Source organism: Oncorhynchus clarkii, chromosome 7 (assembly GCF_045791955.1).
Source record: "Oncorhynchus clarkii lewisi isolate Uvic-CL-2024 chromosome 7, UVic_Ocla_1.0, whole genome shotgun sequence".
NCBI classification, from domain to species: Eukaryota; Metazoa; Chordata; class Actinopteri; order Salmoniformes; family Salmonidae; genus Oncorhynchus; species Oncorhynchus clarkii.
This window is the reverse complement of record NC_092153.1, coordinates 83,830,667-83,857,485: the sequence shown is the minus strand read 5'-3', so window position 1 is coordinate 83,857,485 and position 26,819 is coordinate 83,830,667. Positions and strand designations below refer to the sequence as shown.

General features: G+C 49.3%; 1 protein-coding gene across 1 annotated transcript in view; it reads left to right on the top strand.

Annotated features, from left to right (window-relative positions):
- Window positions 1-26,819, top strand: part of LOC139413919 (isoleucyl-tRNA synthetase 1) — a 103,895-nt gene that overhangs the window by 28,892 nt on the left and 48,184 nt on the right. Inside the window, exons 11-16 of the mRNA XM_071161780.1 lie at window positions 736-858; window positions 3,935-4,026; window positions 5,055-5,153; window positions 15,668-15,794; window positions 24,595-24,668; window positions 25,964-26,158. Coding sequence (XP_071017881.1) covers window positions 736-858; window positions 3,935-4,026; window positions 5,055-5,153; window positions 15,668-15,794; window positions 24,595-24,668; window positions 25,964-26,158 — 710 coding nt within the window. The remainder of the gene's footprint in view (window positions 1-735; window positions 859-3,934; window positions 4,027-5,054; window positions 5,154-15,667; window positions 15,795-24,594; window positions 24,669-25,963; window positions 26,159-26,819) is intronic.

The window sequence follows — 26,819 nt, the reverse complement described above, 5'->3', positions numbered from 1 at the left end:
CTCTAACTCTGCTTTCTACTCTCTCACGGTCTCTCTCTGTCTCTCTCTCTTTGTCTCTCGGTCTCTCTCTCTGTCTTCTCATTAAGATAGAATGGACTGCTATATGAATAAACATTCCTGCAGGAACACCAAGAGATTTGACCCATTTAAAAAAAAAAAAAAAAAAGCTAAATAGACTCCGTGGAGCTGTGACAGATTGGGCTTTAAAAAAAATCATATATACCGAACTATAAAAATAAACGTGTTTGTCCCATGTTTCATGAGCTGAAATAAAATATAAGTTTGTGGTCGTATGCTCATCTTTAAAAACACAGGCGCTGGCCGAATAAAGAATCCTAGTATAGAACACACTGTTAAAGCTCCTCCACGCACAGTCTAATGTATAATATATATCTGTTACAGGAGGATCATCCAGTCTAATGTATAATATATATCTGTCACAGGAGGATCATCTAGTCTAATGTATAATATATATATGTTACAGGAGGATCATCCAGTCTAATGTATAGTATATATCTGTTACAGGAGCATCACATCATCCAGTCTAATGTATAGTATATATCTGTTACAGGAGGATCATCCAGTCTAATGTATAGTATATATCTGTTACAGGAGGATCATCCAGTCTAATGTATAATATATATCTGTTACAGGAGGATCATCCAGTCTAATGTGTAATATATATCTATTACAGGAGGACCATCCAGTCTAATGTATAATATATGTCTGTTACAGGATGATTACCGTGTGTGTATGGAGAACAACATCTGCCAGAGAGACCAGGCTCCCGTCTGTCCTGTCGACTCCTCTGGGTGCTTCACTGATGAAGTCACTGACTTTGTGGGACAGTATGTCAAGGTAGGTCTGTCTGTCTGTCTGTCTGTCTGTCTGTCTGTTTCTCTGTCTGTCTGTCTGTCTGTCTCTGTCTGCCTGTTTCTCTGTCTGTCTGTCTGCCTGTTTCTCTGTCTGTCTGTCTGTCTGGACGGATGTCTCTCTGTCTGTCTGGACGGATGTCTGTCTGTCTGTCTCTGTCTGTCTGTTTCTCTGTCTGCCTCTTTCTCTGTCTGTCTGTCTGGACGGATGTCTCTGTCTGTCTGTCTCTGTCTGTCTCTGTCTGTCTCTGTCTGCCTGTTTCTCTGTCTGTCTGTCTGGGCGCATGTCTGGACGTCAGGACCACTGTAGCAGGAGTCAGGTGGTTCTTCTGGACCACTGACAGACCACATGGGTCAGTGTTTCACTGGGCCTACTGAGGTGTCAGTAGAGAGACGGGGGAAACACACCAGCCGTACTCTCTGATTGGTGGAATCACACCCTCAGCCGTACTCTCTGATTGGTGGAATCACACCCTCAGCCGTACTCTCTGATTGGTGGAATCACACCCTCAGCCATACTCTCTGATTGGTAGAATCACAGCTGATGCCGGTCTCCCCTCAGCCGTACTCTCTGATTGGTAGAATCACACCCTCAGCCGTACTCTCTGATTGGTAGAATCACAGCTGATGCCGGTCTCCCCTCAGCCGTACTCTCTGATTGGTAGAATCACACCCTCAGCCATACTCTCTGATTGGTGGAATCACACCTTCAGCCATACTCTCTGATTGGTGGAATCACACCCTCAGCCGTACTCTCTGATTGGTGGAATCACACCCTCAGCCGTACTCTCTGATTGGTGGAATCACACCCTCAGCCGTACTCTCTGATTGGATAGAATCACACCCTCAGCCGTACTCTCTGATTGGATAGAATCACACCCTCAGCCGTACTCTCTGATTGGTGGATTCACACCCTCAGCCGTACTCTCTGATTGGTGGATTCACACCCTCAGCCGTACTCTCTGATTGGTGGATTCACACCCTCAGCCGTACTCTCTGATTGGTAGAATCACAGCTGGTGCCGGTCTCCCCTCAGCCGTACTGTAGTTCGTTGGTAGCCTTGATATGACGACAAAAATAGTTTTAAAGTGGATTTTAACTAACCTTCAGTTTAAAAAAAAAAAGTTTGACCTAATTTAGTTTTAAGAGAACACACAACATTTGACGTCATAGTTCATCTCTCCGCCATCATCATCTGGGATTTGAACTGGCAACCCTTCGATTTACGACTGGCCTCCTTCTCTAACCTTGAGGCTCCTGCTGTGCCTTTATGAGGAGGTTAGCACCGGGTTTAACACATCTGCCAGGCGAGGCAGGCAGGCAGGCAGGCAGCAGGGCCCTAGAATAGATATGAACCACCTGGGATTTGAACTGGCAGCCCTTCTTTTGACTGGCCCACTTCTCTAACCTAAAGTCATTTAGGGGTTAACGCATCTGAAGGACCCAGAGAGTTGATGCACCGCCTGGCGTTGTCCCAGGCGGCGTTGATGTTGGAGGTTAAGAAACACACTACCCACACACACACACACACACACTGGACACACACACACACTGGACACACACACACACTGGACACACACACACACTGGACACACACACACACACACACACTGGACACACACACACACACACACACACTGGACACACACACACACACACACACACTGGACACACACACACACACACACACACTGGACACACACACACACACACTGGACACACACACACACACACACACTGGACACACACACACACACACACACACACACACACACACACACTGGACACACACACACACACACACACATACACACTGGACACACACACACACACACACACATACACACTGGACACACACACACACACACACACACACTGGACACACACACACACACACACACACTGGACACACACACACACACACACACACTGGACACACACACACACACACTGGACACACACACACACACACACACACACTGGACACACACACACACACACACACACACACACACACACTGGACACACACACACTGGACACGGACACACTGGACACACACACACTTTGGAGGTTAACAGAAGACTCCCTAAATCAATTATGTATCAGACAGGAAGGACCATGCAGTTCCAGTCTGCTGCCAGGAAGCACACACTGGACACACACTGGACACACACACACACACTGGACACACACACACATACACTGGACACTAATGGACACACACTGGACACACACACACACACTGGACACACACACACATACACTGGACACTAATGGACACACACTGGACACACACTGGACACACACACACACACTGGACACTAATGGACACACACACACACACACTGGACACTAATGGACACACACACACTGGACACTAATGGACACACACACACACACACACACACTGGACACTAATGGACACACACCGGACACTAATGGACACGCACTGGACACACACACACACTGGACACACACACACACATTTGACCCGTTTCCACTAATCTGAATCAATCCGTTCTCCTGTTTGATAAAGATCATTTGTAAAAAGCAAGACGAGCCTGGAGAGTATATGAGCCGCTATAGGGAAAGTAAAAAGGAACAGGAATGAAATAAGGTTACCTTGTAGAAGAGAGTGTGAAAAATGGTGTTACCTAACACAGTAATTGCTGGTTTGATTTCCTATAATAAACATGAAGTGTAAAGGAGAACAGTTAAACCCTTCTCCTCCCCAAACACTGTCTCCTCTCCTATCTCTCTGTCAGCTGGTACTGAACTGTATTCTGGGATATGTCTGTCTCCTCTCCTACCTCTCTGTCAGCTGGTACTGAACTGTATTCTGGGATATGTGATTCTGTTTGTTGTATAAGGGTGGCAAAATCACAGAAACTTCCCAAATTCCCAGGTTTTTCTATAAAAAAAATAGTGGTTGGAGGATTCCCAGAATCAGGAAGGAGTAAGCAGGGAGGGAAATCCTTCAACTCTAATTTCTGATAAACCCGGGAAGTTGGGTGAAGTTTTCAGCCGAGCAGCAATCTCACAGGCTTTCCCTCTCCTGTAGGATGCTGACAAGAACATCATCAAATGGCTGAAGGAACGGGGTCGCCTGGTCAACAGCGGCTCTTTCAAGCATAGCTACCCTTTCTGTTGGAGGTCAGTCTTCCTTAGTAACTCCCAAGAAAACACTTCCTAGTAGGTCTGTCTGATGACCTTCCCACTGACCTCCCAGACGCTGGTAGTGTTAAATCACAGATGGGATGAAGAGAAGATCACTCTCCCTCTTCACTCCCTACTCTTCCTCTACCTCTCTCTCTTCCTCCTCCTCCACTACCTCTCCTCTCTTCCTCTCCTCCTCTACCTCTCTCTCTTCCTCTCCTCCGCTACCTCTCTCTCCCTACTCTTCCTCTACCTCTCCTCTCTTCCTCTCCTCCACTACCTCTCCTCTCTTCCTCTCCTCCTCTACCTCTCCTCTCTTCCTCTCCTCCTCTACCTCTCCTCTCTTCCTCTCCTCCTCTACCTCTCCTCTCTTCCTCTCCTCCTCTACCTCTCTCTCTTCCTCTCCTCCGCTACCTCTCCTCCTCTCACTCTCCTCTCGTCCTCCTCTACCTCACCCTCTACGTCTGACACTACTTTAGCTACTTTGAAGAATCTCAAATATAAAATATATTCTGATTTTGTTTAACACTTTTTTTTTTTTTTTAGGTTACGACATGATTCCATATGTGTTATTTCATAGCGTTTCATTATTATTCTACAATGGAAAAAAAATAAAGAAAAACCCTGGAATGACTACTGTAATTTCCGGACTATAAACCGCTACTTTATTCCCTTTGAACCTCGCGGTTTATACAACGACGCGGCTAATTTATTGATTTTTCCCGCTTTCAAAAAAAAACTGAGCACCGTCACATAATGCCGTGTTTTTGTTTAAAAGCCTATTTATTTTTGTTACAAGCCGTGTTTCGTTTAAAGGCTGTGTAAAGTTAAGTTGTTTCAATGTACCGGTAGGCACCTGCGGCTTATAGACAGACATGTGCGGCTTATTTATGTACAAAATACATATTTGTTTAATAATTCAGTGGGTGCGGTTTATATTCAGGTGTGCTTAATAGTCCAGCAATTACGGTAGGTGTATCCAAACTTTTGATTGGTTGTGTGTAATATATGTTTGTATCCTACAGATCTGACACCCCTCTGATCTACAAGGCTGTTCCCAGCTGGTTTATTCGGGTCGAACACATGGTGGAGAAGCTGCTGGCAAACAATGACAAATGCTACTGGTAAGACCCGTTACGAGACCTAATATCCTCATTACTTCTGTCCTACCGTACAGTCAAGTTCTACTGCTAAGACCTGCTATCTACTATATATTACAATGCATAGACAGTCAAATCCTACTGCTAAGACCTGCTATCTACTATATATTACCATGCAGAGACAGTCAAGTCCTACTGCTAAGACCTGCTATCTACTATATATTACCATGCATAGACAGTCAAATCCTACTGCTAAGACCTGCTATCTACTATATATTACCATGCAGAGACAGTCAAGTCCTACTGGTAAGACCTGCTATCTACTATATATTACCATGCAGAGACAGTCAAATCCTACTGGTAAGACCTGCTATCTACTATATATTACCATGCAGAGACAGTCAAGTCCTACTGCTAAGACCTGCTATCTACTACATATTACCATGCAGAGACAGTCAAGTCCTACTGCTAAGACCTGCTATCTACTATATATTACCATGCAGAGACAGTCAAGTCCTACTGCTAAGACCTGCTATCTACTACATATTACCATGCATAGACAGTCAAATCCTACTGCTAAGACCTGCTATCTACTACATATTACCATGCATAGACAGTCAAGTCCTACTGCTAAGACCTGCTATCTACTATATATTACCATGCAGAGACAGTCAAGTCCTACTGCTAAGACCTGCTATCTACTATATATTACCATGTAGAGACAGTCAAGTCCTACTGCTAAGACCTGCTATCTACTATATATTACCATGCAGAGACAGTCAAGTCCTACTGCTAAGACCTGCTATCTACTACATATTACCATGCATAGACAGTCAAGTCCTACTGCTAAGACCTGCTATCTACTATATATTACCATGCAGAGACAGTCAAGTCCTACTGCTAAGACCTGCTATCTACTGCATATTACCATGCATAGACAGTCAAGTCCTACTGCTAAGACCTGCTATCTACTATATATTACCATGCAGAGACAGTCAAGTCCTACTGCTAAGACCTGCTATCTACTACATATTACCATGCATAGACAGTCAAATCCTACTGCTAAGACCTGCTATCTACTATATATTACCATGCAGAGACAGTCAAGTCCTACTGCTAAGACCTGCTATCTACTACATATTACCATGCATAGACAGTCAAGTCCTACTGCTAAGACCTGCTATCTACTATATATTACCATGCAGAGACAGTCAAGTCCTACTGCTAAGACCTGCTATCTACTACATATTACCATGCATAGACAGTCAAGTCCTACTGCTAAGACCTGCTATCTACTACATATTACCATGCATAGACAGTCAAGTCCTACTGCTAAGACCTGCTATCTACTATATATTACCATGCAGAGACAGTCAAGTCCTACTGCTAAGACCTGCTATCTACTACATATTACCATGCATAGACAGTCAAGTCCTACTGCTAAGACCTGCTATCTACTATATATTACCATGCAGAGACAGTCAAGTCCTACTGCTAAGACCTGTTATCTACTACAAGATGGTCGCCTCACTTCGAGTCCGTAGGAAACTATGCAGTATTTCGTTTTTGTTTTGTTTTTTACATTGTTACTCTTATACTATTGGATATAAGATTGAAGTCAACTTACCAACATTACGACCAGGAATACGACTTTCCCGAAGCGGATCCTCTGTTCGGACCACCACCCAGGACAATGGATCTAATTCCAGTAGCCGACCCAAAACAACGGTGCCGCAGATACGGCAGACGGAGCGGCCTCCTCGTCAGGCTTCGTAGACGTGCACATCGCCCACCGCTCCCGAGTATACTACTCACTAATGTCCAGTCTTTGGACAACAAGGCAGACGAAAAATTCGAGCAAGGGTTGCCTTCCAGAGAGACATCAGAGGTTGTAACATTCTCTGTTTCACGGAAACATGGCTCTCTCTGGATACGTTGTCGGAATCGGTTCAGCCACCGAGCTTCTCCGTGCATCTTGCCGACAGAGATGAACACCTCTCTGGAGAGAGGAAGGGCGGCGGTGTATGCTTCATGATTAACGACTCATGGTGTAACCATAACAACATACAGGAACTCAAGTCCTCCAGCTCACCGGACCTAGAATTCCTTACAATCAAATGCCGGCCATATTACCTCCCAAGAGAATCTGTCCTTCTGCCCCTGAACAAGGCAGTTAACCCACTGTTCCCCGACTCCGGGATGCTGGCCTTCTAGGCAGAGTTGCAAAGAAAAATCATATCTCTGTTCAGTGTCTGTGTTCTTTTGCCCATCTTAATCTTTTATTTTTATTGGCCAGTCTAAGATGTGGCTTTTTCTTTGCAACTCTGCCTAGAAAGCCAGCATCCCGGAGTCGCGTCTTCACTGTTGACGTTGAAACTGGTGTTTTGCGGGTACTATTTAATGAAGCTGCCAGTTGAGAACTTGTGAGGCGTCTGTTTCTCAAACTAGACACTCTAATGTACTTGTCCTCTTGCTCAGGTGTGCACCGGGGCCTCCCACTCCTCATTCTATTCTGGTTAGAGCCAGTTTGCGCTGTTCTGTGAAGGGAGTAGTACACAGCGCTGTACGAGATCTTCAGTTTCTTGGGAATTTCTCACACGGAATAGCCTTCATTTCTCAGAACAAGAATGGACTGATGAGTTTCAGAAGAAAGTTCTTTGTTTCTTGTCATTTTGAGCCTGTAATCGAACCCACAAATGCTGATGCTCCAGATACTCAATTAGTCTAACGAAGGCCAGTTCTATTGCTTCTTTAATCAGAACAACAGTTTTCAGCTGTGCTAACATAATTGCAAAATGGTTTTCTAATGATCAATTAGCCTTTTAAAATGATAAACTTGGATTAGCTAACACCGTGCCATTGGGCCTCTGTACGCCTAAGTAGATATTCCATTAAAAATCAGCTGTTTCCAGTCACAAAAGTCATTTACAACATTAATAATGTCTACACTGTATTTCTGCTCAATTTGATGTTATTTTAATGGCCAACAAAATAAGCTTTTTTCAAAAACAAGGAAATGGATAAGTGACCCCAAACGTAGTGAAAATGGGGACATACGGCATCGACGTACGAAGCTGGATTTGTCCTTCGGAGGCATCACACCGTCTGTACGGAGCCTCAGGTCCGCACTCCCGGATCGAGCATACATCGGCTGTAACTCTCTGTCGCTGCAGCAGCCTTTTGGTTTGCTGCAGTAGGACGTGTGTGTGGCATGCCAAACCCCTCCATCTACACCGTCATGCCAAACCCCTCCATCTACACCGTCATGCCAAACCCCTCCATCTACACTGTCATGCCAAACCCCTCCATCTACACCGTCATGCCAAACCCCTCCATCTACACTGTCATGCCAAACCCCTCCATCTACACCGTCATGCCAAACCCCTCCATCTACACCGTCATGCCAAACCCCTCCATCTACACTGTCATGCCAAACCCCTCCATCTACACTGTCATGCCAAACCCCTCCATCTACACCGTCATGCCAAACCCCTCCATCTACACCGTCATGCCAAACCCCTCCATCTACACCGTCATGCCAAACCCCTCCATCTACACTGTCATGCCAAACCCCTCCATCTACACTGTCATGCCAAACCCCTCCATCTACACTGTCATGCCAAACCCCTCCATCTACACTGTCATGCCAAACCCCTCCATCTACACTGTCATGCCAAACCCCTCCATCTACACTGTCATGCCAAACCACTCCATCTACACTGTCATGCCAAACCCCTCAATCTACACCGTCATGCCAATCCCCTCCATCTACACTGTCATGCCAAACCCCTCCATCTACACTGTCATGCCAAACCCCTCCATCTACACTGTCATGCCAAACCCCTCCATCTACACTGTCATGCCAAACCCCTCCATCTACACTGTCATGCCAAACCCCTCCATCTACACCGTCATGCCAAACCCCTCCATCTACACTGTCATGCCAAACCCCTCCATCTACACTGTCATGCCAAACCCCTCCATCTACACTGTCATGCCAAACCCCTCCATCTACACTGTCATGCCAAACCCCTCCATCTACACTGTCATGCCAAACCCCTCCATCTACACTGTCATGCCAAACCCCTCCATCCACACTGTCATGCCAAACCCCTCCATCTACACCGTCACGCCAATCCCCTCCATCTACACCGTCATGCCAAACCGCTCCATCTACACCGTCATGCCAAACCCCTCCATCTACACCGTCACGCCAATCCCCTCCATCTACAACTGTCATGCCAAACCCCTCCATCTACACCGTCATGCCAAACCCCTCCATCTACACTGTCATGCCAAACCCCTCCATCTACACTGTCATGCCAAACCCCTCCATCTACACTGTCATGCCAAACCCCTCCATCTACACCGTCATGCCAAACCCCTCCATCTACACTGTCATGCCAAGCCCCTCCATCTACACCGTCATGCCAAACCCCTCCATCTACACCGTCATGCCAAACCCCTCCATCTACACTGTCATACCAATCCCCTCCATCTACACCGTCATGCCAAACCCCTCCATCTACACTGTCATGCCAAACCCCTCCATCTACACTGTCATGCCAAACCCCTCCATCTACACTGTCATGCCAAACCCCTCCATCTACACTGTCATGCCAAACCCCTCCATCTACACTGTCATGCCAAACCCCTCCATCTACACTGTCATGCCAATCCCCTCCATCTACACCGTCATGCCAAACCCCTCCATCTACACTGTCATGCCAAACCCCTCCATCTACACTGTCATGCCAAACCCCTCCATCTACACCGTCATGCCAAACCCCTCCATCTACACTGTCATGCCAAACCCCTCCATCTACACCGTCATGCCAAACCCCTCCATCTACACTGTCATGCCAAACCCCTCCATCTACACCGTCATGCCAAACCCCTCCATCTACACTGTCATGCCAAACCCCTCCATCTACACCGTCATGCCAAACCCCTCCATCTACACCGTCATGCCAAACCCCTCCATCTACACCGTCATGCCAAACCCCTCCATCTACACCGTCATGCCAATCCCCTCCATCTACACCGTCATGCCAATCCCCTCCATCTACACCGTCATGCCAAACCCCACCATCTACACCGTCATGCCAAACCCCTCCATCTACACCGTCATGCCAAACCCCTCCATCTACACCGTCATGCCAAACCCCTCCATCTACACCGTCATGCCAAACCCCTCCATCTACACCGTCATGCCAAACCCCTCCATCTACACCGTCATGCCAAACCCCTCCATCTACACCGTCATGCCAAACCCCTCCATCTACACCGTCATGCCAAACCCCTCCATCTACACCGTCATGCCAAACCCCTCCATCTACACCGTCATGCCAAACCCCTCCATCTACACCGTCATGCCAAACCCCTCCATCTACACCGTCATGCCAAACCCCTCCATCTACACCGTCATGCCAAACCCCTCCATCTACACCGTCATGCCAAACCCCTCCATCTACACCGTCATGCCAAACCCCTCCATCTACACCGTCATGCCAAACCCCTCCATCTACACCGTCATGCCAAACCCCTCCATCTACACCGTCATGCCAAACCCCTCCATCTACACCGTCATGCCAATCCCCTCCATCTACACCGTCATGCCAAACCCCTCCATCTACACCGTCATGCCAAACCCCTCCATCTACACCGTCATGCCAAACCCCTCCATCTACACCGTCATGCCAAACCCCTCCATCTACACCGTCATGCCAAACCCCTCCATCTACACCGTCATGCCAAACCCCTCCATCTACACCGTCATGCCAAACCCCTCCATCTACACCGTCATGCCAAACCCCTCCATCTACACCGTCATGCCAAACCCCTCCATCTACACCGTCATGCCAAACCCCTCCATCTACACCGTCATGCCAAACCCCTCCATCTACACCGTCATGCCAAACCCCTCCATCTACACCGTCATGCCAAACCCCTCCATCTACACCGTCATGCCAAACCCCTCCATCTACACCGTCATGCCAAACCCCTCCATCTACACCGTCATGCCAAACCCCTCCATCTACACCGTCATGCCAAACCCCTCCATCTACACCGTCATGCCAATCCCCTCCATCTACACTGTCATGCCAAACCCCTCCATCTACACTGTCATGCCAAACCCCTCCATCTACACCGTCATGCCAAACCCCTCCATCTACACCGTCATGCCAAACCCCTCCATCTACACTGTCATGCCAAACCCCTCCATCTACACCGTCATGCCAAACCCCTCCATCTACACCGTCATGCCAAACCCCTCCATCTACACTGTCATGCCAAACCCCTCCATCGACACCGTCATGCCAAACCCCTCCATCGACACCGTCATGCCAAACCCCTCCATCGACACCGTCATGCCAAACCCCTCCATCTACACCGTCATGCCAAACCCCTCCATCTACACCGTCATGCCAAACCCCTCCATCTACACCGTCATGCCAAACCCCTCCATCTACACTGTCATGCCAAACCCCTCCATCTACACTGTCATGCCAAACCCCTCCATCTACACCGTCATGCCAAACCCCTCCATCGACACCGTCATGCCAAACCCCTCCATCTACACCGTCATGCCAAACCCCTCCATCTACACCGTCATGCCAAACCCCTCCATCTACACCGTCATGCCAAACCCCTCCATCTACACTGTCATGCCAAACCCCTCCATCTACACCGTCATGCCAAACCCCTCCATCGACACTGTGGAAATTAAGTCTTTTTTTTCCCAGAATGCATGGTTAAAATATATATTTTTATTATCGAGCTAATTTGTGTTATTTTTAGAATTTAGAATTGGTACATCTGTATTGGACTATACACACTGCAGGGAAATGTGTCGGCTCTGGGGCCCTGCGGCTCTGGGGCCCTGCGGCTCTGGGGCCCTGCGGCTCTGGGGCCGTGTGGCTCTGGGGCCGTGTGGCTCTGGGGCCGTGTGGCTCTGGGGCCGTGTGGCTCTGGGGCCGTGTGGCTCTGCGGCTCTGGGTCATTTGGGTCTCTATAGAGGTTGGATAGCTCCGTTCCTTCAGCACGAGACCGCACAGGACAGCAGCACACTGTAAATTCTCCATTTAGGATGGCTAGAGAGGGTGGTAGTGGCGATAAATAATTCCATTGATTTAAATAGAAATGCCTCTCACAAATGGGAATTGATGAACTCATTGGAATACTAGAGGAACCCGATGCCATTTACAAGGATGTATTCTCCTGTGGCTGGGATGGGAGCGGCTTGGCCCCCAAAAAAAGGCTTCTGCCCAAATGGCACACTAGTCCCTTTGTAGTGAACTAGGTTTAACCTGGGCCTGGTCAACAGTATTGCATTCGTTTTAACTTGTGCCTGGTTAACAGTAGTGCACTAGTTTTAACCTGGGCCTGGTTAACAGTAGTGCACTAGGTTTAACATGGGCCTGGTCAACAGTAGTGCACTAGGTTTCACCTGGGCCTGGTCAACAGTAGTGCACTAGGTTTAACCTGGGCCTGGTTAACAGTAGTGCACTAGGTTTAACCTGGGCCTGGTTTACAGTAGTGCACTAGGTTTAACCTGGGCCTGGTTTACAGTAGTGCACTAGGTTTAACCTGGGCCTGGTCAACAGTAGTGCACTAGGTTTAACCTGGGTCTGGTCAACAGTAGTGCACTAGGTTTAACCTGGGCCTGGTTAACAGTAGTGCAGTAGGTTTAACCTGGGCCTGGTCAACAGTAGTGCACTAGGTTTAACCTGGGCCTGGTCAACAGTAGTGCACTAGTTTTAACCTGGGCCTGGTCAACAGTAGTGCACTAGGTTTAACCTGGGCCTGGTCAACAGTAGTGCACTAGGTTTAACCTGGGCCTGGTCAACAGTAGTGCACTAGGTTTAACCTGGGCCTGGTCAACAGTAGTGCACTAGGTTTAACCTGGGTCTGGTCAACAGTAGTGCACTAGGTTTCACCTGGGCCTGGTCAACAGTAGTGCACTAGGTTTAACCTGGGTCTGGTCAACAGTAGTGCACTAGGTTTAACCTGGGTCTGGTCAACAGTAGTGCACTAGGTTTAACCTGGGCCTGGTTAACAGTAGTGCAGTAGGTTTAACCTGGGCCTGGTCAACAGTAGTGCACTAGGTTTAACCTGGGCCTGGTTTACAGTAGTGCACTATACAGGAAATAGGGTACCATTTTGGGACTCACACAAGGGAAAAGGAGAGAAGATACCTGGACGGGGAAGGTTTTTTAACCTTGAAGAAAAAAAATGCATCTCTGTTTATTTAGAAAATGATCTAGAGGCCAGCTGGATATAGTCAATGCTACGGTGTGCTAGTTTCTGTCTGAGTTGTTTTACATAATAGAAAGGCTAACTTTATATTTAATCACTGAGATTTACGTTAGGTCATAAGTGTTAATGAGTCCTTGGTCCCGATTCTCCAGTCCTTTTTCCCTGACGTGTGCACTACCCCACACAGATTTAAAAGCGTATGATTGGGACACAAGGGGATTGTTAGTTGTGTTACTTGTCAGGATGTCGGCCATGTTGTGTCATGGCAAATGTAGTTCAGTGAAATGGAGTCGGTCCCATCCCATTTCTTCATCGCTCTTTTTGGGGCATTTTCTACTGTGAACCGAAATGAACCGTTCGTTCATAGTACATGGCAATGGTAGGAATGAGACTCAAAGATGCAGACCGAGAAGATATGAGACCATAGTAACATCTTCATGGGATTTTCCAGACGTTTCTGTTGGCCTTTTTGGTTGAGTTCAGGCCAGTCTGCTCCCCAGGTGAAAGATGACCTCACCAGTTGAGATCAGACCAGTTGAGATCAGACCAGTTGAGATCAGACCAGTTGAGATCAGACCAGTTGAGATCAGACCAGTTCAGACCAGTTGAGATCAGACCAGTTCAGCCAACTTGAGATATCTAATAGAGGCCAGATAGATGAAGACATGCTGTTGCCTGCTAGTTTCAGTGGTAGTCTTTCCAGTTCTGGCTCTTCTGTTAAATCACTGAAATTATGTTGATTCTTCCCATCTCTGGCTGACAGACTTGTTCAGTTATATTACATAAGGCAGTCTGTCTAGAGACATTTTTATTTTCTCTTTCTGATACAGGATAACCGCGTCTCCCCGGTCTGTCTAGAGCTCGTCTGTCTAGACCTCGTCTCCCCCGGTCTGTCTGGTCCTCGTCTCCCCGGTCTGTCTGGTCCTCGTCTGTCTGGTCCTCGTCTCCCCGGTCTGTCTAGACCTCGTCTGTCTAGACCTCGTCTCCCCGGTCTGTCTGGTCCTCGTCTCCCCGGTCTGTCTGGTCCTCGTCTCCCCGGTCTGTCTAGACCTCGTCTGTCTGGTCCTCGTCTCCCCGGTCTGTCTAGACCTCGTCTGTCTAGACCTCGTCTCCCCGGTCTGTCTAGACCTCGTCTGTCTAGACCTCGTCTCCCCGGTCTGTCTGGTCCTCGTCTCCCCGGTCTGTCTGGTCCTCGTCTCCCCGGTCTGTCTGGTCCTCGTCTCCCCGGTCTGTCTAGACCTCGTCTGTCTGGTCCTCGTCTCCCCCGTCTGTCTAGACCTCGTCTCCCCCGTCTGTCTAGACCTCGTCTCCCCGGTCTGTCTAGGCCTCGTCTCCCCGGTCTGTCTAGACCTCGTCTGTCTGGACCTCGCCAGTCTGGTCTGTCTGGACCTCGTCTGTCTAGCACTCGTCTCCCCGGTCTGTCTGGACCTCGTCTGTCTAGACCTCGTCTGTCTAGATCTCGTCTCCCCGGTCTGTCTGGACCTCGTCTGTCTAGACCTCGTCTCCCCGGTCTGTCTAGACCTCGTCTGTCTGGACCTCGTCTCCCCGGTCTGTCTGGACCTTGTCTCCCCGGTCTGTCTAGACCTCGTCTGTCTGGACCTCGTCTCCCCGGTCTGTCTGGACCTCGTCTCCCCGGTCTGTCTGGACCTCGTCTCCCCGGACCTCGTCTCCCCGGTCTGTCTGGACCTCGTCTGTCTGGACCTCGTCTCCCCGGACCTCGTCTCCCCGGTCTGTCTGGACCTCGTCTGTCTGGACCTCGTCTCCCCGGTCTGTCTAGACCTCGTCTGTCTGGACCTCGTCTCCCCGGTCTGTCTAGACCTCGTCTGTCTAGACCTCGTCTCCCCGGTCTGTCTAGACCTCGTCTCCCCGGTCTGTCTGGTCCTCGTCTCCCCGGTCTGTCTGGACCTCGTCTGTCTAGACCTTGTCTCCCCGGTCTGTCTGGACCTCGTCTGTCTGGACCTCGTCTGTCTGTGTCCTGAATAGGGAATAGGGTGCCATTTGCGGCGTATGTTTTGCTAACAGTGGTTCTTCCTCACCCCTCTGTTTATCATTGATCTGATTCTCCATCAAGCTAACAGTGGTTATTCCTCACCCCTCTTCTCTCTCTCCCTCCAACCCTCTCTCTCTCTCCCTCCAACCCTCTCTCTCTCCCTCCAACCCTCTCTCTCTCTTCCTTCCACCCCCCCTCCTCTCTCTCTCTCTCTTCCACCCCCCCTCCTCTCTCTCTCTCTCCCCCTTCTCTCTCTGTCTCTCTCGCTGACTCACTCCTCTCCTCCCAGGGTTCCTGAGTTTGTGCGGGAGCGTCGTTTTGGTAACTGGCTGAGGGATGCGCGTGATTGGGCCGTTTCCAGGAACCGCTATTGGGGCACGCCCATCCCTCTCTGGTGCAGCGACGACTTTGAGGAGGTCAGACACACACACACACACACACACACACACAGTAACTTTAAGGAGGTCATTAACCATCTTTCTGACACACATAGAGTTCGCGAAGTCCAGCTCTACCTTCACAGCAGTAGAACAGAGAGTCAAACCGTTTATTATTGTTCAAATAAGAAACCCTCTTTTATTTCTCTCACTCAAAACATTTCGCTTTTATTAAACATCAGACAAATTTAATTTAATAAATGAACAAATCACTATTGACTGCTCTTCTCAGAATCTCTTCTGCCCCTAAATGTTTTCTAGCGTTTTTCAATGGCCGTCACCCACTGAAACTCTCTGCAGCCGGGCCTGAAAGACCGTCTTCATTTACATGTCAGAATTGGGTTATATGATTGTGTGTGAAATTAAATGAGTAACTCCCTGTGATTTTTAAAAGGACAGCGAGAGAGCAACAGGAGGAGCGACCTGCTTCCTAGAAATAGCAGTCTGGCTGGGTCTGTTACCAGGCGGCAGTGGTCTATGGAGGAGGGGCTGGAGGAGAGGATGAGGGAGGGAGGAGGAGAGGAGAGAGATGGAGGGATAGAGAGAGAGATGGAGGAGAGGAGAGAGATGGAGGGATAGAGAGATGTAGGGAGGGAGGCGGAGAGGAGAGAGATGGAGGGAGAGGAGAGAGATGGAGGGAGAGGAGAGAGATGGAGGGAGATGAGAGAGATGGAGGGAGAGGAGAGAGATGGAGTGAGAGGAGAGAGATGGAGGGAGGCGGAGCAGGGAGGGAGAGGAGAGATGGAGGGAGGCGGAGAGGAGAGATGGAGGGAGAGGAGAGAGATTGAGGGAGGCGGAGCAGGGGGGAGGGAGAGGAGAGGAGAGAGATGGAGGGAGGGAGAGGAGAGAGATGGCGGGAGGGAGAGGAGAGAGATGGCGGGAGGGAGAGGAGAGATGGCGGGAGGGAGAGGGGAGAGAGAGAAGGCGGGAGGGAGAGGAAAGAGATGGCGGGAGGGAGAGGAGAGAGATGGAGGGGGAGAGGAGAGAGATGGAGAGGAGAGAGATGGAGGGAGGCGGAGCAGAGAGGAGATGGAGGGAGGGAGGCGGAGAGGAGAGATGGAGGGAGAGGAGAGAGATTGAGGGAGGCGGAGCAGGGGGGAGGGAGAGGAGAGGAGAGAGATGGAGGGAGAGGAGAGAGATGGCGGGAGAGAGATGGCGGGAGAGAGATGGCGGGAGGGAGAGGAGAGAGATGGCGGGAGGGAGAGGAGAGAGATGGCGGGAGGGAGAGGAGAGAGATGGCGGGAGGGACAGGAGAGAGATGGCGGGAGGGACAGGAGAGAGATGGCGGGAGGGACAGGAGAGAGATGGCGGGAGGGACAGGAGAGAGAGAAGGCGGGAGGGAGAGGAAAGAGATGGCGGGAGGGAGAGGAGAGAGATGGAGGGGGAGAGGAGAGAGATGGAGGGAGGCGGAGCAGAGAGGAGAGATCCATAGAATCAAACCACTTCTGGGAGAATTGGAATAAATTAAACAAACCTCATCATGAGGAATTGGCTATCCAAAATGGGGATGTGTGGAGAAATCACTTTGCAAAACTCCACAGCAATATAACAAAGAGCCCAGAACAAAAAGATATACAAGACAAATTACAAATCCTTGAATCAGCAGTCAAAGACTATCAGAATCCTGTGGATACCCCAATTACAGAAGAATCATTATTGGAAAAACTATGCACTCTCCAACCCCAAAAGGCCTCCGGTGCTGATGGGATTTTAAATGAAATGATCAAATATACAGACCACAAATTCAAATTGGCTATACTCAAACTCTTCAACATTATCCTCACTGCAGGTATTTTCCCTGATATTTGGAACCAGGGATTGATCATACCAATCTATAAAAATGGAGACAAATTTGACCCAAATAATTAGAGGAATTTGCGTTAACAGCAACTTGGGGAAAATTCTCTGCAGTATTATAAATAGCAGACGACATAATTTCCTTGAGGAACACAACGTCCTGAGCAGAAGCCAGATTGGATTTCTAAAAAATTATCGTACATGTCGTGGAAATTTCCTGTATTACCAAATCATGAGAGAGCAAACCACACACAAGTCAGAGAAATCATAAAGTCCATCTTTAATTATATGAGCTTCATGACTCTCAGATCAATTCAGTGTCCATAAATGAATTCCCTGAGAGTGTCAACATAATGGCAACTGAGATTTGGCAACCTTTTATAGCAAAGATCCACCCCCTAGTCAACATGACAAACCACAGGTCTTAGGAAAACTGCACAAAGGAAGAATTTTACTTGCGAGAGGAGTATCCCATAGCCAGACAGCATTAGCTATAAATTATCGTTCAGTTTGGTCTCCTAAACGAAGTTCTTATCTCGTTCTTGGTACCACTTAGGACCAAAACATTACCTCATCCAATGGCATATATCAATTGTCAATTCTAGACACTCCCATCTCAAATACAACCTCTCCTGGACAAGATCTCAGAGAGGAGTGACTGGCACACAGACATTGTGGAGCCACCTAACTGGTTCCCCTTTAATCACACCATCCCTTCACATGGTTTAGGAATAGTTAGACACATTCACAGATAAGACTGACCTGACCTTTCCCCTCTCTGGGCCCCAAGTAACTGAGCCCAGAGAAGGGATAACTGCAAACTGCCAACAGTATTATTCAAAAAGAAGACATTCTAATGACAATGAATAAGATAAAACATCTTACCTAACTAATTCTGATTCTGCTACCACATTTACACCCTCCACACTCTAATTGATAAACAAGTCAACCAAAACAAAGGAAAAATCTACTCGTGTTTTGTAGATTTCAAGAAAGCATTTGATTCAATTTGGCACGCAGGTAGGAGAGGAGAGAGATGGAGGGAGAGAGGAGAGAGATGGAGGGAGAGAGGAGAGAGATGGAGAGAGGAGAGATGGAGGGAGGAGAGAGATGGAGGGATGTGGAGAGGAGAGAGATGGAGGGAGGAGAGATGGAGGGAGGCAGAGAGGAGAGATGGAGGGAGGCAGAGAGGAGAGGGAGGGAGGCGGAGAGGAAAGGAGAGAGATGGAGAGGAGAGAAATGGATGGAGGCGAGAGAGAGAGATGGATGGAGGGTCCGGGAACTCAATCTCTTTGTCTCCCTCTCAGCTCTCTCTCCCCCATCTCCACTTTCTCTCTCCCTCAGCTCTCTGTCATGCAACACACACTGTTCGTATCTGGGCCAACTACCTTAGTTTGTTTGGAATTGGAGCAGAATTACAGACACCTGTCTGCCAGCCAGCCTTGAGCTTTATTAACCATCTGTCTGCCAGCTAGCCTTGAGCTTTATTAACCATCTGTCTGCCAGCTAGCCTTGAGCTTTATTAATCATCTGTCTGCCAGCTAGCCTTGAGCTTTATTAATCATCTGTCTGCCAGCTAGCCTTGAGCTTTATTAATCATCTGTCTGCCAGCCTTGAGCTTTATTAACCATCTGTCTGCCAGCCTTGAGCTTTATTAACCATCTGTCTGCCAGCCAGCCTTGAGCTTTATTAACCATCTGTCTGCCAGCCTTGAGCTTTATTAACCATCTGTCTGCCAGCCAGCCTTGAGCTTTATTAACCATGTCTGCCAGCCTTGAGCTTTATTAACCATATGTCTGCCAGCCTTGAGCTTTATTAACCATCTGTCTGCCAGCCAGCCTTGAGCTTTATTAACCATCTGTCTGCCAGCCTTGAGCTTTATTAACCATCTGTCTGCCAGCCAGCCTTGAGCTTTATTAACCATGTCTGCCAGCCTTGAGCTTTATTAACCATATGTCTGCCAGCCTTGAGCTTTATTAACCATCTGTCTGCCAGCCAGCCTTGAGCTTTATTAACCATCTCTCTGCCAGCCTTGAGCTTTATTAACCATCTGTCTGCCAGCCAGCTCAGAGCTTTAATCATCTGTCTGCCAGCTAGCCCAGAGCTTTAATCATCTGTCAGCCAGTTAGCTCAGAGCTTTAATCATCTGTCTGCCAGCCAGCTCAGAGCTTTAATAATCTGTCGGCCAGCTAGCCCAGAGCTTTAATCATCTGTCAGCCAGTTAGCTCAGAGCTTTAATAATCTGTCTGCCAGCTAGCCCAGAGCTTTAATCATCTGTCAGCCAGTCAGCTCAGAGCTTTAATCATCCCAGAGCTTTAATCATCTGTCTGCCAGCCAGCCCAGAGCTTTAATCATCTGTCTGCCAGCCAGCCCAGAGCTTTAATCATCTGTCTGCCAGCTAGCTCAGAGCTTTAATCATCTGTCTGCCAGCCAGCTCAGAGCTTTAATCATCTGTCTGCCAGCCAGCTCAGAGCTTTAATCATCTGTCTGCCAGCCAGCTCAGAGCTTTAATAATCTGTCTGCCAGCCAGCTCAGAGCTTTAATAATCTGTCTGCCAGCCAGCTCAGAGCTTTAATAATCTGTCTGCCAGCCAGCCCAGAGCTTTAATCATCTGTCAGCCAGCCAGCCCAGAGCTTTAATCATCTGTCTGCCAGCCAGCCCAGAGCTTTAATCATCTGTCAGCCAGCTAGCTCAGAGCTTTAATAATCTGTCTGCCAGCTAGCCCAGAGCTTTAATCATCTGTCAGCCAGTTAGCTCAGAGCTTTAATCATCTGTCTGCCAGATGATCAAATCAAAGTTTATTTGTCTTGTGCACAGAATATTCCTCACGGAATGCCGTGTCACCGTGGCCGCGGTGGTGCTGTAGGCGGCCAGCTAAATTAGCCCCAAGGTTGCCTTTTAATACATCTTATTCATTCTCTTCATTTCAATTCCATGACTGTTTTCTCATTCGCTGGGAACGTTTGAAATGTCTGGCATACTTTTTCTGATATCTAGCCTACTGCGTACCTCCTTTAAAAATAGACACTTTCGTGTGTAACACTCATTAACCCTTGACTCGTGGGAATTGACCTATATGGATAGAGATACAATGAAATGTTTATAAAATAAGAAATATGGTTAACAAATTAAAATGGGACACGTTTGGAGATTTATGATGTAAATGATTTAGGCCAAAGGTGAGGACACAACAGTTCACCTGACACCTGACACGGGTGTTTTGTCTTGTATGACGTCAGAGCTGTTTTTATTATAATCCTCAACGTCTCATCTTTCTCAATACATGGAGCTGTCTTTAATGTACAGCATGTCCCTCACTCTGTCAACACAACATTAGCAGAAGTTGCCCAATCAGCAGGAGGGATGATGGTGGGACTTCTTGTGATGCGCAGTGCTCAAGTTCAGATCGTCAGTCAGTCAAAACCCATATAGATCGGTGAAGCACAGAGCCTGACCTCTGACCTCGTATAGAATGTTACTGTACAGACACTGACCTCTGACCTCATGTATAGAATGTTACTGTACAGCCACTGACCTCTGACCTCATATATAGCGTGTTACTGTACAGCCACTGACCTCTGACCTCATATATAGCGTGTCAGCATGGACCCTGTAGAACGTTTCCAACACCTTGTAAAATTCCCTGAATAATTCAGGCTGTTCTGGGGACAAAGGGGGCGGTCTGACCCAGCACTAGATGTGTGTACCTAATAAACAGAGCCCACCACCACCACAGAGCCCACCACCACCTCAGGGCCCACCACCACCAATACAGAGCCCACCACCACCAACTGTCTGTCATATAAAGCCCACCACCACAGAGCCCACCACCACCTCAGGGCCCACCACCACCAATACAGAGCCCACCACCACCACCACAGAGCCCACCACCACCTCAGGGCCCACCACCACCACCAATACAGAGCCCACCACCACCACCACAGAGCCCACCACCACCACCAATACAGAGCCCACCACCACCACCACAGAGGCCACCACCACCTCAGGGCCCACCACCACCAATACAGAGCCCACCACCACCAACTGTCTGTCATACAGAGCCCACCACCACCTCAGGGCCCACCACCAACAATACAGAGCCCACCACCACCACAGGGCCCACCACCAACAATACAGAGCCCACCACCAACAATACAGAGCCCACCACCACCAACTGTCTGTCATATAAAGCCCACCACCACAGAGCCCACCACCACCTCAGGGCCAACCACCACCAATACAGAGCCCACCACCACCACCACAGAGCCCACCACCACCTCAGGGCCCACCACCACCAATACAGAGCCCACCACCACCAACTGTCTGTCATACAGAGCCCACCACCACCTCAGGGCCCACCACCAACAATACAGAGCCCACCACCACCACAGGGCCCACCACCAACAATACAGAGCCCACCACCAACAATACAGAGCCCATCACCACCAACTGTCTGTCATACAGAGCCACCACCACCACAGAGCCCACCAATACCACAGAGCTCACCACCACCACAGAACTCACCACCAATACAAAACCCACCACCACAGAGCCCACCCCCACCTCCACCACAGAGCCCACCACCACAGAGCCCACCACCACCTCCACCATAGAGCCCACCACCACCTCCACCACAGAGCCCACCACCACCTCCACCACAGAGCACACCACCACCACAGAGCCCACACCAATATAGAGCCCACCACCACCAACTGTCTGTCATATAAAGCCCACCACCTCAGGGCCCACCACCACAAAGCCCCCCACAGAGCACACCACCACCACAAAGCCCACCTCCACCACAGAGCTCACCACCAATACAGAACCCACCACCACAGAGCCCACCACCACCACAGCGCCCACCACCACCACAGAGCTCACCACCAATACAGAACCCACCACCACCACAGAGCTCACCACCAATAAAGAACCCACCACCACAGAGCCCACCACCACCACAGAGCCCACCACCACCACAGAGCCCACCACCAACTGTCTGTCATACAGAGCTCACCACAGAGCCCACCACCACCTCCACCACAGAGCACACCACCAATACAGAACCCACCACCACCACAGAGCTCACCACCAATACAGAACCCACCACCACAGAGCCCACCACCAACTGTCTGTCATACAGAGCTCACCACAGAGCCCACCACCACCTCCACCACAGAGCACACCACCAATACAGAACCCACCACCACAGAGCCCACCGCCACCACAGATCCCACCATTGGTCTGTCATAGAGCTCACCACAGAGCCCACCACCACCACCAATATAGAGCCCACCGCCACCAATACAGAGCCCTCCACCACAGAGCCCACCACCACCAACTGTCTGTCATAGAGCCCACCACCTCCACCACAGCCCCACCACCACAGAGCCCACCACCACCACAGAGCCCACCACCACCACAGAGCACACCACCACCACAGAGCCCAGAGAAGAAAAATCCATGTTTAATTGATCGTGTGATGCAACAATGACTGCAATTAATTGATTATTGAATGTTATGATGGACACAGCTTTCTAGAAACAAAACCATACACGGTTGTTCTCCAGAACCGCTGAGATTATCATCCTCACGGCAGTCAAGCAATGCATTCCTCCGACAGTCCTTCACAATCTATTCCGGTAGCGACCACAGCTCGACCTCATTTCAAACGCAGCAAGAAATAAGCCTTTAGCAATCAATCAAATGTACATTGTTTTATAAAGCACACGTTTACATGTCTGTCACAAACGCCTGCGCCAATAAAGTCCCCTGTGGTCAACGACCACGAGAACGAGAGGCTCGTCGAATCGACGACCACGAGAACGAGAGGCTCGTCGAATCGACGACCACGAGAACGAGAGGCTCGTCGAATCGACGACCACGAGAACGAGAGGCTCGTCGAATCGACGACCACGAGAACGAGAGGCTCGTCGAATCGACGACCACGAGAACGAGAGGCTCGTCGAATCGACGACCACGAGAACGAGAGGCTCGTCGAATCGACGACCACGAGAACGAGAGGCTCGTCGAATCGACGACCACGAGAACGAGAGGCTCGTCGAATCGACGACCACGAGAACGAGAGGCTCGTCGAATCGACGACCACGAGAACGAGAGGCTCGTCGAATCGACGAGAACGAGAGGCTCGTCGAATCGACGAGAACGAGAGGCTCGTCGAATCGACGAGAACGAGAGGCTCGTCGAATCGACGAGAACGAGAGGCTCGTCGAATCGACGACCACGAGAGGCTCGTCGAATCGACGACCACGAGAGGCTCGTCGAATCGACGACCACGAGAGGCTCGTCGAATCGACGACCTGATGAGAACGAGAGGCTCGTCGAATCAACGACCTGATGAGAACGAGAGGCTCGTCGAATCAACGACTTGATGAGAACGAGAGGCTCGTCGAAAAATTACTCTTAAGTTTTTAGTTCATTGTTCGCCGGTAGGGGGTCCTGAGTGCTCCGGTAGGGGGTCCTGAGTGCTCCGGTAGGGGGTCCTGAGTGCTCCGGTAGGGGGTCCTGAGTGCTCCGGTAGGGGGTCCTGAGTGCTCCGGTAGGGGGTCCTGAGTGCTCCGTTAGGGTGTCCTGCGTGCTCCGTTAGGGGGTCCTGCGTGCCCCGGTAGGGGTTCCTGCGTGCCCCGGTAGGGGGTCCTGCGTGCTCCGTTAGGGGGTCCTGCGTGCTCCGTTAGGGGGTCCTGAGTGCCCAATTCACTTTTGATCTCAAATCACCATTTAATAGCTAAAATGTCATTTGAACTCTGAAGGTGTGAGAGAATATTCCTATAGTTCTTGTTTGGTTAACACACACACCGACCGTGTATACACACACACACACCGACCGTGTTTACACACACACACACACCCACCGTGTTTACACACCATCTTCAGCTGTCTGTCATTTACAGGAAGACAGAATGGAGGCTATTGCTCTGTTGCTGACCGTGTGTGTGTGTGTGTGTGTGTGTGTGTGTGTGTCCAGGTGGTGTGTGTAGGATCCATGGCTGAGCTGGAGGAGTTGACAGGAGTGAAAGTAACTGATCTGCATCGGGAGAGGTGAGTCACTGATCGTCTGCAGCGATTTTACACACACACACACACACACACACACACACACACACACACACACACAGTGATGGTTGGACGCAACACAGACAAGGTCAGGAACAGAACCAGATCACTAACAGGAGGTCATCCTGGATGACTGATACACTGTCATTACCCTCTAATGAACCACCCTTTAATGAACCACCCTCTAATGAACCACCCTCTAATGAACCACCCTCTAAGGAACCACCCTCTAAGGAACCACCCTCTAATGAACCACCCTCTAATGAACCACCCTGTTTAATGAACCACCCTCTAATGAACCACCCTTTAATGAACCACCCTCTAAGGAACCACCCTCTAAGGAACCACCCTCTAAGGAACCACCCTCTAAGGAACCACCCTGTTTAATGAACCACCCTGTTTAATGAACCACCCTTTAATGAACCACCCTTTAATGAACCACCCTCTAATGAACCACCCTCTAATGAACCACCCTCTAATGAACCACCCTCTAATGAACCACCCTCTAATGAACCACCCTCTAATTAACCATCCTGTTTAATGAACCACCCTCTAATGAACCACCCTCTAATGAACCACCCTCTAATGAACCACCCGCTAATGAACCACCCTCGTGTAATGCTATCATTGAGCCATCCTCTTTCCATTGTGTTTTAATTCATTTAATCTATCCACACCAAGACTCCATGCTCATCGTTCTATATTTAATGTTCACAACCTCCTCCTGGCGGCAGGGTAGCCTAGTGGTCAGTAACCGAAAGGTTTCATGTTCAAATCCCCGAGCTGACAAGGTACAAATCTGTCTTTCTGCCCCTGAACAGGCAGTTAACCCACTGTTCCTAGGCCGTCATTGAAAATAAGAATTTGTTCTTAACTGACTTGCCTAGTTAAATAAAGGTTAAAAAAAAATCCATGTTCTCTCTCTTTCCCTCTCGCTCTCTCTCTCGCTGCCTCTCTCTCTCTCTCTCTCTGCCTCTCTCTCTCTCTCTCTCTCTCTCTCTCTCTCTCTCTCTGCCTCTCTCTCTCTCTCTCTCGCTCTTTCTCCTCGCTCTCTGCCTCTCCCTCTCTCTGCCTCTCTCTCTCTGCCTCTCTCGCTCTTGCTCTCTCCTCTCTCTATCTCTGTCTCTCTCTCTCTCGCTCTTGCTCTCTCCTCTCTCTCTCTCTCTCTCTCTCTGCCTCTCTCTCTCTCGCTCTTTCTCTCACCTCGCTCTCTTCTCTCCCTCTCTCGCTGCCTCTCTCTCTCTCCCTCTCCCTCTCTCCCTGCCTCTATCCTTCCATAGCATTGACCAGTTGACTATCCCGTCCCGCTGTGGTAAAGGTGTGTTGCGCAGGGTCACTGAGGTGTTTGACTGCTGGTTTGAGTCGGGCAGCATGCCCTACGCCCAGGCCCACTACCCCTTTGAGAACAGGAAGGAGTTCGAAGACACCTTCCCCGCTGACTTCATTGCTGAGGGCATCGACCAGACCAGAGGATGGTAAGACCTTGTTAGGCTGCTGAGCTAAAGTATCAAGCCACTGTTAGCCTGCTGAGCTAAGGTATCAAGACACTGTTAGCCTGCTGAGCTAAGGTATCAAGACACTGTTAGCCTGCTGAGCTAAGGTATCAAGACACTGTTAGCCTGCTGAGCTAAGGTATCAAGACACTGTTAGCCTGCTGAGCTAAGGTATCAAGACACTGTTAGCCTGCTGAGCTAAGGTATCAAGACACTGTTAGCCTGCTGAGCTAAGGTATCAAGACACTGTTAGCCTGCTGAGCTAAGGTATCAAGACACTGTTAGCCTGCTGAGCTAAGGTATCAAGACACTGTTAGCCTGCTGAGCTAAGGTATCAAGACACTGTTAGCCTGCTGAGCTAAGGTATCAAGACACTGTTAGCCTGCTGAGCTAAGGTATCAAGACACTGTTAGCCTGCTGAGCTAAGGTATCAAGACACTGTTAGCCTGCTGAGCTAAGGTATCAAGACACTGTTAGCCTGCTGAGCTAAGGTATCAAGACACTGTTAGCCCTCCAGACTAATGTGATGGTAACCTTCTTCCCGTCTCCCTAATGTGATGGTAACATTCTCCCTAATGTGATGGTAACCTTCTCCCTAATGTGATGGTAACCTTCTCCCTAATGTGATGGTAACATTCTCCCT